Genomic DNA, 17914 nt, shown 5'->3' with positions numbered 1-17914 from the left:
CCACACAAGTGCACACACACACACACACACACACACACACACACACACACTCTCTCTAGGATCGGTGGAGATGCTCTTGTGCCAGTGGAGTTTCAGGAGTGGCTTATCCATTCAGATCTGACTCCAATATGAAATACACTCTTTATGCTATCAGTTCCCCGTGGAGAAAAGCAAGTCTGGTTAAATGCTGTGTTGCTCTCAGAAGTGTCAGATTATGGAAGTCAAATTGGTTGTCATGTTGCATGCAGTGTTAGCAATCAGTCGCTGGTTTTTAAGACATAAAACTTGTCTTGTTCACACACGCTTGATTGATAGACTGGATATGATGAGCCAGTCTGAAGCACTACACTGCAGCAATGCCTAATAAATGACTAACTGAAGTTGAAACAATGAAAGATTTATTGGCCTATAGTTGGGATTAAATGACATAGTGACCAGTTCCTGGATCCTTGCATGAAGTCAGTAACTAATCCAAACATGGATAAGTTTATTAATGAAAGTCAACAATGAAAACAATGAATCTGTGTTTCAGATCTCAATGCCAACATTCCCTGCGGTGGTGAAGATCGGACACGCTCATTCTGGAATGGGGAAGGTATGCTAAAATGATTTTGTTTTTATATTTTCATTTTAAGTTTATTTTTTTTTGTCATTTTTAGTACTTTTTTGTAATTTTACCATGTGTTTGTCATGTTATTGATAGACTGGATATGATGAGCCAGTCTGAAGCACTACACTGCAGCAATGCCTAATAAATGACTAACTGAAGTTGAAACAATGAAAGATTTATTGGCCTATAGTTGGGATTAAATGACATAGTGACCAGTTCCTGGATCCTTGCATGAAGTCAGTAACTAATCCAAAGATGGATAAGTTTATTAATGAAAGTCAACAATGAAAACAATGAATCTGTGTTTCAGATCTCAATGCCAACATTCCCTGCGGTGGTGAAGATCGGACACGCTCATTCTGGAATGGGGAAGGTATGCTAAAATGATTTTGTTTTTATATTTTCATTTTAAGTTTATTTTTTTTAGTCATTTTTAGTACTTTTTTTTGTATTTTACCATGTGTTTGTCATGTTATTAGATTCTTTTTCTCTGTCTCCATTTTAATTTGAGCTCATTTCAATTAGCAAAATGTCTTTAATAGTTTGATTACACTTTATTTTGATGCTCCCCATTAGACATTGCATTCAGTTAGTTAACTGTATCAGTCACAATAGTGTTGGGTCTCATTCACTAGCAGTGTGTATGCACAAATGTGTGTGTGAAATCTGAAATATAAACATATTCACAAATCATAATTCATCAATAACTTTTGTTCTAAATGGTCTAATAATCCATTCAGCCATTAGTGAATGAGACCCAATGTATTAACCATGGCTTTGGTTTGGGGAAGGGATGACCTTTTTTGATTTAAAACGGCTGACAGAAGAAGTGTTTAATACTTCTTTCAAAGCTGCTGATTTCACTGAAATTACACACTTCACCCAACATATGTCTCTCAGCCCGTTAACAACATGACAACATATTAATGGTACTTTGCCTTGGCAGGTGAAAGTCGACAATCACAGTGACTTCCAAGACATTGCAAGTGTTGTGGCCATCACTCAAGCCTACACGACCACAGAGCCTTTCATTGATGCTAAATATGACATCAGGGTCCAGAAGATCGGTTCTGACTACAAAGCTTACATGTAAGTACAGGCGCACGACGCAGCTTACAGTAATCGATGTCAAGCTGGTAGACCCTCAAGTCATTCCAAACCTCACAGACTCTCTTTATTTCCGTGGAACACACTGTAAAAGGAAGATTTTGATGAATTTACTGATCCACGAAATGACAATTAATGGGAACCGAGGCTTTCGAGCTTCAAAAAGCATGCACAAATGACCATAAACATTTTATAATAGCAGTCGATACATCTTCTGATTTCATGCAATAGCAAATTATAATTTTTGGTGAAGAATTCCTTTGATAATGATTGGTGAAATCATTGCATGTGATATGTGTGAAATGATAAATTATTTCAATTCACAGGAGAACGTCCATATCTGGCAACTGGAAATCAAACACTGGCTCTGCCATGCTGGAGCAAGTAGCCATGACTGACAAGTGAGTAATAGAGAAAGAAACGCTTTCGATTAACTGTATTGGTCCAAATATACTGAGGCTTTTACAGACTCTATGAGGTCTGTGTCTTTAAGTCCATGTACAGGTACAGTGTACTACCTTTGATGGCATCTTTATGCTAGTGCACTGCTTTAGCAAACTTTTAATAGATAATGTAAAAATGGTCCTAATAAAAATTGCTTTATGACAGCAGAAAGGAGGTCATAAAATGTCATTAAAAAGAGACAAGTGTCTTATTTGCAAGGCGTCACCTGGTTTTGTTCAGGAACATGCATGTGTATTAGATGACTGATTGGAGATAAAGATGCTAAATTCATGATGAAATAGTCGATAAAACTGAAACTCCGTAATCACTCAGAGGTGCCAAGATATCTGGTAAAAAGCGCTTCATCAGAAAAACATCTGTTTAAAAAAGAAGGCAGTTTTACATACATTCTAAATCATAAACAACTTAAAGACATTTTCTAACCCTTTATTTAACATCTGACTGGAAACGTCTGAGCAACGTACATTCAATAGATGTCTCCAGATGTATGTGTGCTATCAGGGCTATTAGTATGACATGTGCACTTAAATAAATCATGCTCTTGAGAAAAATAAGCAAGCCAACATGCAGTACATTCTACTGTATATCTGTCATTCCATACATACATACATATATATACTGTATATACACACACACAAATTTCATTATGCATATTTTACTTTCAAAAGAATGAAAGCATCTTTTAAGAGGCTTATGTCTAGGAGGGCCCGTGATTTCAGCATCTGGAAAATACTGTTTTTATTAATATCAGTACACTTTATTTGCTCTGTTTTATTTTGTGAAACCTTACTACGTATATGGAATAACCGTTTTATAAACGCAATAAGCCCCTTGAAGCCGTGGTTTACAGTGAATTAATAACAGCTCCGCTTCGCGTCGTGCCTAACAACGCCCCTTAGCTGTTATAAATTCACTGTAAACCACGGCTTCTTGGGGCTTATTGTTTTATTAATTCCAGTCCTATGTTGTTGAACCAACATGGTTTGAACGATTAATGTGCTAAAAAAATACTGTGCTTTTGGGAAACAGTCGTGACTAGCTAGTTAATTTCTCCACCAATGCATTATTGCACTATGGTATTTAACTAGTGAGTTATGGCATTGTACAGGAAACGTATCCCAGATTGGCCATTACAGATCAGAAACAACAAGCTACAGAATCGCTTCAGAATTTATTAGTCCAATCAATGTGGTGCTGGAAACAAAAACTGCACATATGCTGCCCAATTATGCATACAAATGATGCAGATGTACATTGCAAATACTGTACATTTTAACCTTAGTTGCTGATTAAATGAATCAAAATTATCTGTGAGAATAATAAGAAAATTGTGAATTTCTATAAAGTCCAAGACGACTGCCATACTGACCAGTGCAACATAACCAAAAGATGAGTTTAATTCATAAATGTGATGTGAAATGCAACATCCATACTGACGTAGATCAGGATGTTGAAATGGATGTTCAACAGGGAGTTAATTTAATAATAGTTCAACACATTTCTTTGGGAAGTGATCGGGAAAGCTCTTTAGTGACATGCTCTTCTGTCCTGCAGATATAAGCTGTGGGTGGACGCCTGTGCAGATGTCTTTGGAGGTCTAGACATCTGTGCTGTTAAAGCCATACATGGAAAGGATGGAAAGGACTATATCACTGAGGTGAGAGCATAGTGATGCAAGCACTGATTCAAGCATTACATAAGCCACCCGGCCTCTATATAATTGCATGCGAGCTGATAGTTGAAGATCAACACCAGACGAAGAGACAGAAGATTATAGTCATGAGAGGAGGCGCTGACCGCAGTGACTGTGTATTGTGCCAGGACACAGACAAATGTGTGCATGCTTTATGAGGTTTTGCAGAAAACACATAAATCCTTGCCAAATCCATTGTTAGGAATGTGAGTCAGACATTGCAGTAGTTCTTTGGAAGCTCACTTTTTCCTCATGCAAAAGTAGAACTCAAGTGTTTAAGGATTTTAAGGACACTCCTATAGTTTTTAATTTCCTGCTAATATCCCCACATGTGCAGGTAATTCACTTTATATTCAGCATTAAACACCAAATTTAGCCAAAAATGTGGAACAGTTCATACAAATGATGTCATAAATATTGTGCACTACTCTATGTGGTGCATCATTTAGCCACATGGCCAGTAAACCCAGGACAGCCTCGTAAGACAGGCGTCACTATATTGTGATGTCAGCTCGCAATGATTTAACTGCAATGTTTTGTTATACCTAAAAATAAATTGGTTTTGTTACGTTGTACTGTCATGATGAGATTTTAGAACTCCATCCCAGCCCTATAAATCAAATCCATTTTAAACACTATAACACATAACAGCCAGATAGATTTAGAGACACAATACTTTTAATTACAGTACACTATTAAGAGGCTATTTTTGAGCACCTGAGTACACCTAAACCTCTAAAGCACCTCTCAGCAATGTAAAAGACATAACATGCACATAAAAGTACAGTTACAATCATTTCTTTACAACAAAATGACTTCAGTGATTTTTAGCACCGAGCATTGCATGTCTTCTGAAGCCAAACGATAGCTTTGTGTGAGGAACAAAGTCAAAGTTTGAAGTGCTGGGCATCTTCCCTTTTCTCATTGAGAAGATAAATCCAAACCTTTAGCGTGTCGCAATCGGTCACAAGACACAAAGCTGTGTCCTAACGTTATTTTGTGTTATTTTGAGTGTTTCAGTGAATGAGAACAGTTATTACAGAATCTCTTCAATTTGGCTCTCTTCAACACACAAAGAAATTGTACGGCTTCCAAATGAAATACATCACTCTGATTAAACAGTAACCACTGCACACTAGTTACAAATTGAAACTCAAACTGCCTGGTCTTAATCAGACACAGTGATGCTCAGGACTGTTGAACAGGTTGCAGTTTTTGTCTCTTTGGGAGTGGACATTGACAATAATGAGATATTTCTTGATCTCACAAGACAATAACATTTATCAGAAACATGCCTCATTTCTAGTGCTTTCAGTACATTTATTTTGATGTGGTAAAAAAAAAAAAGACAATATTGTGAGTTTCCATCATGGAAGGATGTGGTCATGATTGTTTTCTCGCAGTGGCATGCCACAATGACAAAATCATCTCATTGTCTCCAAAACGAAAATCATAATTCCTTTATAGCTTAGAGATGTGTGTCTATGCAAATGGCTTCAAGTCTGACGAATAATCTCATGTCAGATGATGGACTATAATGATCAAAGCATAGATTTCTCTCTGTACATGTTGCTGTTGAAATGTTTTGTCTTAGTCTTGACATGGCTGTGTTGCTATGGAAACTGTTTTCTATGTTAGCACACAGTGAATGAGTGCATCCTCACTGAGAGCGGGAGCAGCACATCACACACACTTCAGTCTGAAAGCATGGACATCAGTTCCACTATGTTGCATCTGCTGGATGTTTACAGATAGATCGCTCAATCTTCCTGTAGCAATGCTGTTGCATGTGTTTGGCTGTAGGTGGTGGGCTCATCGATGCAGCTGATTGGAGATCACCAGCTGGAGGACCGGCAGCTGATCGCTGCCATCGTCCTGGCCAAGATGAACCAGGAACCGGGCCGCATAGCAGCTCGATCCCCACAAAGACCTCCAACCACTGTACAACCTGCACAAGTACGGTCGTCAAACCCCAGTGTTACTGGACCGGAACACTCTAACAGAATATACACTGTGTTCCAAATTATTATGCAATTAAGTGACATATCAGAAGGATTTCAGTACAATACACATTCAGATTGTAGTTTTTCTAAGAAAGTGTTTGTTCGATTTATTTCTCATATCATTTTAGATAATTGCTCTCAGTCTCAGACAGGTTTGTTAAATAGTTTGCCAGGTCTTCTTAGGTAAATGGAAAACCTGCTGCTACAACAACAAAACACTGAGACATCTTCTTTTGAAAACCATACAGGTTTGGAACAACATGAGAATGAGTAAATAATGACAGAATTGTATTTTTTGGGGTGAACTGTCCCATTAAATTAGCAAAGCATTTTCTCCCAAAAATAGTTTCTGTGGCCCTTCTTTCTGTCTAGTGTTGCCCCCTGGTGTGGAATCAATAGAAATGCACTAAGAATGAAAAACATTTGAGTGTGTTTGTTTGTGTGTGTCTACAGAGCGCTGCCTTAAAAGAAAGCCTGACTGACCCCAGCAAGACCCTTGGCCAGCGGACCCCTCCACAAGGTTGTTTGCAGTACATTCTCGACTGTAACGGAGTTGCAGTCGGACCAAAACAAGTCCAGGCAAAATGATTTCTACTGCCACAATTCCAGATACACGGTTCAGCCCACAATAAAACAAAAGCTCAGTTCACTGGTGCTGGTTGAGGTTAGGATAGTGACAGATGCAGTGGTTTGGAGCTTGTGCTCTTCAGAATCTGCCTTGACTGTGTCGTTCGCCCCTATGAAGTGTTTTTCTGTACTGTTCACATTTCTGTCCCTATTTGCTTCTGATGGCTGCATTCGTTTCCTTGTTAGTTAGTCGTGTGGTTTCCAGGGTTGTCGCTGCCAGCTAAAGAACAATTCTAACTGTGCCTATGCAAAGTCCAGTGCTGTGGTGTCTCATGTGGTCAATATGTACTATGAAAGACTTATGACCTTTTGTACAACTTGAACTTATTTCAGTAAGGGTAGTTTCTAATCGTCTAGCTGAGATTTCTTTGCTTTCGGATGTGTGCTGTAACATTTGTGTGTGTGCGTGTGCTATATGTGTGATGCTGTTGTTTTTCTTTTTTCTTTTTTGTTATTTGAATGTAGTGTTTGTGGTTTTGCATGAGTGATGTGCAAGCAAGCTTGCTGTTGTAAGTCCATGTCTTTACATGCTGAATACACAACATGTGCATTCAATAACTTTCTGTTTTAAAAAATAAGATGTGTGTTTTTACTATTTTTCAGCATGATTTCTAAAGAGGTGTTGGAAGGTGGTTCTTTGGAATTGTTTGAAGCTGTCTTAAACATTTGTTTTCTCAAGGTTACCAAGAAGATTTTCTTTCAGCCTGTTGAACTGTAAACAGATAAGCCATCCGAAGGATTTCCATAAAACTGAATGGCCATTACATTTCAAACTTAAGCCAGTCAATTTTAGGATCAGGTTTAATGAAGGTTTCAGAATAGGAGGCTAGATTTAGCAGATGAGTCTTTCCTCCCATGACCTCTTGACTGTCAGTTTATGTTACATATCCTTCTGAGCAATACAAAACTTACTGTAGTGGAATAGTCAAACCACAAGAAACCTGTCAAGAATGCGTCATGTTAATATATCACCCCAAAATCAAAAGAATATACAAGAACTTATATTTTGCATAATGAAAATAAAGCCATTGAGGTTTTTTGCTTTGCAATTTTTTTGCATTATTTTCATGACGATTAAAGGGGGGGGATCACTGCATATTTTAACTATTTAAATGAAAAACACACACATAGTATACACCAATCAGAATCTAAAGAGAATCACCACAAAAAATAGGAAATAGCAAAAAACCTCAAAGTAAAATGTCTGGATGCACTGCAGTAATGAGAATTTCATTTTGTTCAATATACTTTCGTTTTATTTTTATTTTGTCGTGAAATATGACCTAGACATGTTTTTTTGTGACATTCACCCAAATAAGAAAGCAAATATTAAGAGATACCTTTCAATAATCTATATTACGACTGTTTAAAAACTGATTTGAGATATTTCTCTCACAGCCGTCACCTGTGCGTCATGAATGCAATGCAATTTTATAGTATCCCTATAAGAGGTCATTTAGAAGTACCGCTTTTTAGCCATTCAGTGGAGTCACTGTTTTTGTATGCAAATACATTAAATTAAATAAGCTAATATAGTGATACCGAATTGGCCTTGACATTTAATAATGCAATATTTTACAATGAGCTTTTCCACTTATAAAGACATGATTCTTAGTGTTCTTGGACAAGGCTGAATATGTATATCTGGGGTGTTATCAGTGTAGTGCCTGTTCTGTATATTGATGTTTTTAACTGTTTTATCAACATGCAAGATGGTATCTATAATTTGCAAGAGGTATATATGTTCAGAGTTTAAAATATGTCCTTATATTGCATGGGAAGTGTTTACTTAAGTATATTTGCATGCATTACCAAAGAATGGGAAAACCTGAAATATTTTTTTGTGTGAAAATTATAACTAATGAAATCAATGAATATACTCATCAAACACACTGAAAATAATGTCCACTTGTGAACAATCAGATCTCCATCGCTATATGCTGATGTAGCGTCCCATAGTGTGCTCTGACTTCATTCCCATTGACTTGATTAGGCTTTGCTGATGTCACTGCCTCTTTAAATCCAGTACTTGGGTTTCACCTGTGATTATTGTCTGATATAGATCTAGTCTTTCCCCCTCATGTCCAAAGTAATAAAGCTCCCATTTTCCAGACTAACTGTTCTGTGTTACTGAATGATATTTTCATTAGCTTCATTTCAAATGGAATACCCTTTAAGAAAGACATGAGATTCTTCTGAGTGTCTTTGTAAACTTGCTAAAGGGTCAAGCCTACTGTATGTTCAGTTATAGTGAGATATCAGGAAACATAATCAAGTATTTTTGAACAAACAAGCAAAACCACAAGACACACCTCACTCACTAGATCATTACGTAATTATCTCTCATACTCAAGAGAACAAAGAACCTCCCACATTTTACCTGCTCCTGCATGTATCCCAGTTGTTCCTTCTGTTTGTTATGTATAAAGAATACTTCTGATTTTGTATAAAACATACAACAGAGTATATCTAAAACAATGCAAGGCAAAACATCCCCATTAAGGCCAGGGGTGAAAACTAAAAGAAATGCAGTCTTTGTTTTGAAGAAGGCGCATGCAGCCTCTGGGTCTCGGTTCTTTTGTATGCATGATCTGTTGTTGTGAACCTGCAGCTATTACTCTTCACATCCACACCTATGATACTGCTGCAAGCTAAATGTCCCGTTTATTTTCATTCTGCTTGTTTGGAGTAAAAAAGCATTTTCCTTTTGCTTTGTAGACATGACTATCCTTATATTTGGCATTACCCTGTGTATAGTTACTTTGGCCAGTCTTGGGGGCGCCTTCATTTTTTATCATAAATCATGCAAAGTTTCCGGTGCTGGATTTAAAACCTTCTTGCAAGCTTCAACGTGTAAAAATGTTATAATATGATGACTCTCTTTTGTACTGGGTTTCACCTGTGATTATTGTCTGATATAGATCTAGTCTTTCCCCCTCATGTCCAAAGTAATAAAGCTCCCATTTTCCAGACTAACTGTTCTGTGTTACTGAATGATATTTTCATTAGCTTCATTTCAAATGGAATACCCTTTAAGAAAGACATGAGATTCTTCTGAGTGTCTTTGTAAACTTGCTAAAGGGTCAAGCCTACTGTATGTTCAGTTATAGTGAGATATCAGGAAACATAATCAAGTATTTTTGAACAAACAAGCAAAACCACAAGACACACCTCACTCACTAGATCATTACGTAATTATCTCTCATACTCAAGAGAACAAAGAACCTCCCACATTTTACCTGCTCCTGCATGTATCCCAGTTGTTCCTTCTGTTTGTTATGTATAAAGAATACTTCTGATTTTGTATAAAACATACAACAGAGTATATCTAAAACAATGCAAGGCAAAACATCCCCATTAAGGCCAGGGGTGAAAACTAAAAGAAATGCAGTCTTTGTTTTGAAGAAGGCGCATGCAGCCTCTGGGTCTCGGTTCTTTTGTATGCATGATCTGTTGTTGTGAACCTGCAGCTATTACTCTTCACATCCACACCTATGATACTGCTGCAAGCTAAATGTCCCGTTTATTTTCATTCTGCTTGTTTGGAGTAAAAAAGCATTTTCCTTTTGCTTTGTAGACATGACTATCCTTATATTTGGCATTACCCTGTGTATAGTTACTTTGGCCAGTCTTGGGGGCGCCTTCATTTTTTATCATAAATCATGCAAAGTTTCCGGTGCTGGATTTAAAACCTTCTTGCAAGCTTCAACGTGTAAAAATGTTATAATATGATGACTCTCTTTTGTACTAAACCTAGGGGGGGCAGTGAAACCCCAAGAACCACAACCTAAGAGTCAAGAATCTACACCTGAGCCAGTCCCTGCCCAGGAGCCTGTGCCCAAAGCAGTCCCTGAGCCTGTGCCCAAAGCAGTCCCTACCCCAACTCTACCACCCACCACGCAGCAGCCCAAACCCCAGGCTCAAGCCGCACCTGAACCCATTCCAGGGAAGCCAACAGAACTGCCCCCAAACCCCCAACCTCCCAAACCACTTCCCCCAAAGCCTGTGCCTCCAGTTCGGAGGAACTCCAAGCCTCAGATCCAACCCAAACCCCAAACCCCACCTCCCACCAAGGCCCAACCAAAAGCTCAACTGGGAGACAGAGATCAGAATCCTGGTCAAACCCAGCCAGATCCGGTCCTTGCTCAAGAGCAATCCCCAGCCAAAGTTCCTATTAAACCCCCATCGCCAGCTAAACCTCAGCTCCAGCCTAAACCGGTGCTCAGAGAGCAAGTCAAACCTGAAGCCCAAGATCAGACTACTGCTCCATCTGAGGCACTCTCAGCCCCTGTTAGAGCAACTCCTTCCCCTGCTCCCACCCCGGCCCTGGCCCAACCTACCCCAGTGAAACCCACCCATTCTCAGCCTCCTGTGGAGGATCAGCCTGCACCCCAGCAGAAGTCAACTCATCCTCTGTTGAAGTAAGAATCTTTTCACTATTGCTTCAGTGCTTGGAGATCATTTGCTGCAAGGCATGTCCATGTCCAAGAAACCGTTCTGCAATTCCTGGAGGGCCACTGTCCTGCAGCGTTTAGCCCCAACCCTAATTAAACACACCTGAACCAACTAATCAAGGTCTTCAGACTCAATAGAAACTTCCACGCAACTGTGTTGGAGCTGGTTGGAGCTAAGCTCTGCAGGATGTTGGCGCTCCAGGAGCAGGATTGGACACCCCTGTCCTACATTAGGGGTGCCTCTCCTAGAGAAGTGGGCTAAATCCCATTTTGACTGCTATAAAAATGTATACACTATGCTGGTGGTGGTAAACCTTAACTTTGACATATGAAGTAAGTCAATATGCCGAAGTTGAAGAAATGATGCAAATCAGTTCTCTTTTTTTTTCAATGTACTATGTTTTGGGACCTACTAATCCAAGCGTAGCATAGAATATAGGACAGACAGTATGTGAGTTGGAATGCAGTCCTACCTTCCTGCACGACTCAGCTCTGCTCTACCTTACCCACTTGTGCGTTTCAAGTGAAATCGAATCCTGTGATTGGCCTGGTTTAGAGCTGCAAACTCTGCAGGAAGGTAAATCTCCATGAGTGGGATTGGGATCCTCTGACTTCAACACCTTACTTTCGTGTTCACTGAAATTACATGAATGCCCAAATGAAGGCGTAACTTCAAAGATGGTCTAATTTGCCTTCTACTGTGCTCACTGTTTTGCAGCAAATCCCAGTCCCTGACCAACGCCTTCAACGCCTTTGGCGAGACCTTCCGCTCCAGCAACGAGGATGAAGCTAAGGCGGAGACCATTCGAAACTTGCGAAAGTCTTTTGCAAGCCTGTTCTCTGACTAATGACAAACTCCCGCAGCCCAAAAGGTGGCCAGGGACTTGACAGATATGCATCCTGGTCTGAGGTTAATTCCATGTAGCTGTGTACATTTAACCCCTCCTCCCAACTCTGCTGTAATTATCCGAGTGTTAATTAAGAAGGTTAGAGTGATGTACAGTGATTGTTCTCGCAAGATGTTGGTGTTTACATTTTTTTGAGTCGCTCTGCCCCGAAACACTGGGATTTATATGAGGAGGGGATGGCTCTTAAGTGATCAGTTACAGGAGGCTGGAGTATGCAGAAGTCGTCTATAACCCCTCGATGTTGTAGCTGTATCGTGGTAGTGTGTTTTCTTTACCCAGAGGCAAATATTTGTGACTAGTTTCCCTTGTTTATCCCCTGTAGTGTGTGTGCGTGTAACTAGTTGGTGTGTTGTAAGCATTAGCCAGTAAGACATTAGTTCAACAATTCCTCGGGATCTTTATAAAAGCACTTTCCTATTCAAGTTTCCTACAGTAATCAATGCTTGGACTGGTCGGTTTCAGTGCAGTGGTGGGGTTTCAGTGGAACGCCTGGTGTTTTAGCGGCATAGCTTGCATCCAGCACTTATCAACCTGTCAAGATATTCATGAGTGCCATGTTTATAGTATCTCTGCATATTGTATTGTACTGTATGTTTAACATCTCAGGAGTTTAATTTGAATATATGTTTATTCTGGCGTCACACTGTTCGTGTTGTGTTTTCTTTGTGCGCAATGATATTGCTTTGCATGACCCGGTGATAATTGTTTTCTCTGTACAAGTGTCAATAAACATGTGGCACATCATTCCACTGACATACCGGCGTGCTCTGTGCTCCGTTTGCAGTCTGCCCATTATGTGTACATTTAGCTGAAGCATCGAGTGGCGACACGTACCGTCGTTATGCATGTATTTGTAACCTTTTTTTGCAGTATTTGTTTGTTTCTTCACATTTTTAGAACCAGAGGACCCAATCAGTAAGTGCAAACACCAATTACCCTGGTCATTTGGTTTTCAAAAGTTATGCTTTGGAAAAAAAAAATGTTGTGTACTTTGTGACAAATAAATCTTTAGTCTCGTCTGAGAGATGGCTAAAGCGTGCAACTCTTATTTGTGGAGCAAGATTGAAAAAGTGAGCAACTGTATTCATGAAGCTTAGAGAATATGCATTTCCAGAAGGTGGCAGTAGATGACTAATATTTTGCTAACTGTTTATGGTTAAATGGTAAATGTTGGTCAGCCTATGCCATCACATATCCAGTAAACTATACTAACACTATTATACAAAAAGTGAGTGGGGAAAAAACGTAGACCCTGAACGCCTTGAAAGTCATTAGCACTCATTTGTCACAAGACTCAAGAGCTCCACAGGTCTGATAATGAAGTAAATCTACCTTCCCATGACATACAGTGAAAACACATGTCTTCAAAACTATAATTCAACTCTCAATAATATTTTAAATGTGATGTGATAAGGGCTGATATCAGAATGTAATTATAATCCTTGTCACATCTTCCCTTTTTAGTTATAAAGACAGAGGACACTACAGAAGAGTCAGGGCTACAAATTCAGGAACAGAAAAACTTGCATTGTTTAATTCTCACATTGCACTTGTATTCTAGGAGCAAATCACTTTGTCATCACTACATGACTCCACCCCTTCCTTACATATTAAAGTATTATTTTTTATTCATACATAGCAATCCTGCTAATGAATGACACTAATATGTGCACACAGCCTGTCACTTCACTCTGTCAGAAGAAAACTGTCTTTTCTCTCTCAATGGTTTTGTCCAAGTCACATGATTGATGTTAGAGACGTCCAACCTGTCTGCCTCTCTCCACATCTGTATCTAAACGTGTGATCATGTGAAACAATATCTGTAACTTCAAATAATTGTTATAGCTATTGCAGTGGATTTCAAAAGCAGCTGAGGCAGAAAGGCTCAATGATACACAGAGGGAAATTGAGAGAAACTGCCCACGCTGAATCTATTAAGAGTTCATACTTTGATACGACCTGATGTAATGATTATTACAAACAAATATGATTTGGCTTCATTGTTTGCCAGCTGAAAGCAGCGGTGCACTTCCTCATGCAATTCCACATAAAACGAAGCGTTCATAAGGAATCTAGCTGTATGAACTTCACCATACCAATAATGATATTTAAACAAAATATCTAAATGAAATTTGGCTAAATGCCTAAATTACTAGTTTTAGCGCTTGAAGCATTTTTCGTGATCTCACTGGGTGCAGGTGGAGTAATCGGTAGTGCATAGTTACGTAAACTTGGCGTAACGCAGTTAATTTGGCACAGATTTCCTTGGCTCTTCCGCATTGCTCCATATGTTCCAAAGGTGTTCCTGATGGGAGGAGAAACAGAGTGGCCGCGTCTCAAACCATGCCGAGCTGCCTAACTAGACGCTATTAGAGTTTTGGGCATTTTCAAATAATCTTTTCGAACATTTATTGAAAAGTTCTTTTGATCAAAGAATAATTTCGAATCTGAAGAGTCTTTTTTGTTTGTTTTTTTTTGGTTTAAAGAGCATTATGCATCATTTTTTTTAATCTAAATCTAATAATAATAATTTATATATATAATTTAGAACAGATTTTTTGAATCGTGTAGAAATACTTAAACTACATCATGTTTTAAAATAGAATCACTTTATGCATCGAATCTGTATAGTGTAATTTATATAGTCTTTAAATAGACCTTTATAGACGCGTGCAACATTTTTGGGCACATCTATTATAGATGTGTGTGTGTGTGTGTGTGTGTGTGTGTGCGCGCGCGCGAGACAGAGAGAGAGAGAGAGAGAGAGAGGGAGGAAAGCGCATATAATCCCCCAAAAGCAATGCTGTCTAGGTAGGCAGCTCGCTAGGTTTGAGACACCGTCACTAGTTGTATTCTTCTTGCCCCGCGCATCTCTGCGCTTCATAGATCTCAAGCCCTGACTCCTGCACTGTAACTCAGCCCGAGCCGAACCTGTTGCACGCAGCCTGCTGTGGAGCTCTCGCGCGCGGCACACCGGACAGCAGCTCTCACACACAGCAGCAGAGTTTGGTGCTGACACCAGGAGGACGTATCTTTAGCGTCACTGAACACCTTCAAGAGACCCCTGCAGGTCAGTGCACTCACAGACCACCTCTAGTGAGCAGCAGGTGAATACTGCTCGTTTACTCTGAGTCTGCTAACTTACATACATGCTGCACAGCCGTTTCACTATTAAAAAGCCATCATATACTTCGGGTAAGTGTGAACCAAGATCTTATAATATTACTTTATATGAATAAAGTGCATAAAGCAGGCTTTTTGAGATGAATTCTGAGAATCTCTGAATACACTGTTGAGTAACAGGCGAGTGTGGTTTTACAGATTTTGATAGATTTCAACAGTCGGGGACGTTCAGGAAAATGTCCTGTTCTTCTTGGCTGCGATTTATGAATTGAGACACCGTAACATCGCTGTAAAATCTTCACATTAGATATCAGACTACAGCAGAAATCATCAGCATTACCAGGGATGTTTCTGTCTGGGTTTATTTAGTGGAAAGCGTTTGACTGTTATAGTGAACAATTTACAGTACATTTTGATCAATATAGAGGCCTCCAAAAGTATTTGGACAGTTTGGCTACACTGTTTGAATGCCATTGCTTTTGGCGTATTAAAAAACAATAGTAAAACGTTTTTTAGGGTTAAAATGCTAAAACAATAATATATTGTTTGTTTGTTTTGTGTGTGTGTGTGTGTGTGTTCCTCTACATCTGTGGTTCCTCTGATAGCACACCTGTGTGAACACTAAAAAAACATCCCAAAATCACCAAATCTCAAAAATTAGCTCTGATAAAAGCTCCTTCAGAATTGAAGAACAGATGATACTTGATGTGATGTTTTGTTATTTCTCTTAAATGTCCAAATCTGTCCAAATAGCCCACTATATGCTGCTTAGTTCAATTTTTTATTTTTGTATTTTTTTTTTACTTTCAACTGTATTTTAAACAGAGAATTGATTTTTCAGCAATCACAACACAAACTATATTTAAGCTGAGATTTAGACTGTAGAGATTAAGCTGTGTTTCGTCTGGAGTGTTTGAACGTGAAAATTCTGGCTTAATAGAGCCAATTACTTTGCATGTTTTAACTGAGTAAAAGTTCTATGTGTCAAATTTACAAAAATACTCTCAAATAACATTTACTACTTACTAGATGTCTAAAATCGATGTAAAGCATCATTATGGAGATGGTAAATATATGAAACCTTAGTGTTGTTTCCTATCCACTGCCGCGTGTGATCACTGGGTTTTTGTGAAGCACTATTCTCTGCTTTAGAACCAAATTTTGTATTGTAAAAACACTGTAAAAATATGTTGAAACTGATCAAGTTGCCCAGCTAACATACTCTTCAAACTATAGCTGCGTGTATGTAATCTCATGTCACAATCATTTGAGTCAGATGAAGTCATTTACTGTAATTACTGTATTTTATTTGTTTGTTTGTTTGTTGATTTGATGTGATTGTTGACAGCACAGTATGAATTTTCACTAAAACATTATCTACCAGAACTGAATGAAGGCTGACATCTACTAGCGTAAGTTTCATCATGTTCTAATTCATGAACTTCAGTAACGTATCTATAAAAAAGAACAAAATATATTTGCCGATGTAAGCACCCTTTAATTCAAGAACTGAAGTCAGATTCTTGTGACAGTCACAAATAGCGACTAACGCACAAAGTCTGGCCTGCTGTTATTTAGGGAAATCAAAGAACCTTATGACATTTCTGATGCGTTACACAAATTGCGAAATTAATATGAAAGAGTGGTCACGAAATATCTAATTCTGCTTTGCCCGTAAATCTGAGGTCAGCTTTGTCATTCTGTTCAGACTGTACTTTTGCATAGTAAGTAATCGTAAAAGTGGGAGGGCAAGAAAAAAAAAAGGAAAATAAAAAACAGAAACTGAAAACCGAAATTGAAATTTATTCACTTGGACTCAGAGTTCTGCCCGTAATTGTTGTGTGTTTTATTGTGATGTGTACATGCACATTTGTCTTATGTACAGTGTGCTGTTTACGTCGTCGTTGTGTTTGTGTGTGTTGTACAGTGGGGTCCAAAAGTCTGAGACTAGTGAAAATGCACCTGTTGTCTGTTTTAACACGAATGTTCCATTACAAACTATATCATCAGTATTGTGATTTTAAATGTGAACATAAATTCAATATTTTATTTCTTTGATGTGCATGATTTAAAAACAAAATTTTGTGCTTTAGTGGAAGCAAGAGAATTTGATTAGTTGCCTAGAAATCGAAAATATTTTTTTATATATTATATTTTATATATTTAATATATATATTATTTTATTTTTTTTTATTTTGGTTTTTTTTTAAGTTTTATTTATTTATTTATTTAAATTTTTTTCGTTTCACTTTATTTTGATGGTCTCTTTAACACATTCTGTTGCGCACAACTCTAGAAATTAAAGTATTAGTAGAGTATTAGTAGACTGGTAGGGTTAGGGTTAGAATAAGTTGGCATGCACTTGCAAAGTCACTTATAGTGAGTAGAAGGTCTGTTGGGACACCATCACAATAAAGGGTTAGCAGATATTAAGAAAGCAGTCTACTAATACTCTGATGAGAGTTAGTAGACCATCAAAATAAAGTGTTACCATTTTTTTCTTTGGTTGAATTAGTGTTTAAATCCCAGATTTTCAATGAGTTTTCAGATTTTAGCATGTTGAAAAGCTCAGGGAATGTACAGTGAAGCCGTTTGAGATGAGACAGTCTGACCTGTTATATAACTGGCGTGCACCGAGGTGGACTTTACCCTGTTGTCATAAATGTAAGGTGTGGAAATCGCAGCAGAAACCCTGTTTAGACTGATTTTTAATGCTAAAATGCTTGTCACTTTGTACTGCACATGCTACTGACAGATTCTGGCTCTTTGCTCATTTAGTTCTGATGCACTGAAAACTACTGAGACCTGAACACTCAGTAAACACAGTCTTCACGGTACAGCTTTTTCAGTATAAGCTGATTACTGTGTGTGTGTGTGTGTGTGTGTGTGTGTGTGTGTGTGTGTGTGTGTGTGTGTGTGTGTGT

At 38.4% G+C, this 17914-nt stretch overlaps 2 protein-coding genes across 5 annotated transcripts in view; both read left to right on the top strand.

The window, feature by feature from the left end:
* Positions 1–14598, top strand: part of syn2b (synapsin IIb) — an 84730-nt gene extending 70132 nt beyond the window's left edge. Inside the window, exons 6-13 of one of the 2 annotated variants that reach the window (XM_016484598.1) lie at positions 533–595; positions 1557–1699; positions 2044–2118; positions 3737–3839; positions 5679–5831; positions 6332–6398; positions 10263–10926; positions 11678–12625. In XM_016484598.1, the coding sequence (XP_016340084.1) occupies positions 533–595; positions 1557–1699; positions 2044–2118; positions 3737–3839; positions 5679–5831; positions 6332–6398; positions 10263–10926; positions 11678–11807 (1398 nt within the window). In that variant the 3' untranslated portion in view covers positions 11808–12625. Of the gene's footprint in view, positions 1–532; positions 596–1556; positions 1700–2043; positions 2119–3736; positions 3840–5678; positions 5832–6331; positions 6908–10262; positions 10927–11677; positions 12626–14567 lie in introns of those variants that run through there. The other variant, XR_001634117.1, reaches the window with a different exon arrangement.
* A 75-nt stretch (positions 14599–14673) lies between these two features.
* Positions 14674–17914, top strand: part of pparg (peroxisome proliferator-activated receptor gamma) — a 30231-nt gene continuing 26990 nt past the window's right edge. Inside the window, exon 1 of one of the 3 annotated variants that reach the window (XM_016484591.1) lies at positions 14674–14937. Coding sequence is in view for 1 of the 3 variants with exons in the window: in XM_016484590.1 (XP_016340076.1) it covers positions 15017–15062 (46 nt within the window). In the remaining 2 variants the exon portion in view is untranslated. The other 2 variants (XM_016484592.1, XM_016484590.1) reach the window with 2 other exon arrangements.

This window comes from Sinocyclocheilus anshuiensis, unplaced genomic scaffold (assembly GCF_001515605.1).
Source record: "Sinocyclocheilus anshuiensis isolate Anshui unplaced genomic scaffold, SAMN03320099.WGS_v1.1 scaffold1805, whole genome shotgun sequence".
NCBI lineage: Eukaryota > Metazoa > Chordata > Actinopteri > Cypriniformes > Cyprinidae > Sinocyclocheilus > Sinocyclocheilus anshuiensis.
This window is presented reverse-complemented; position numbering and strand designations above follow the sequence as displayed.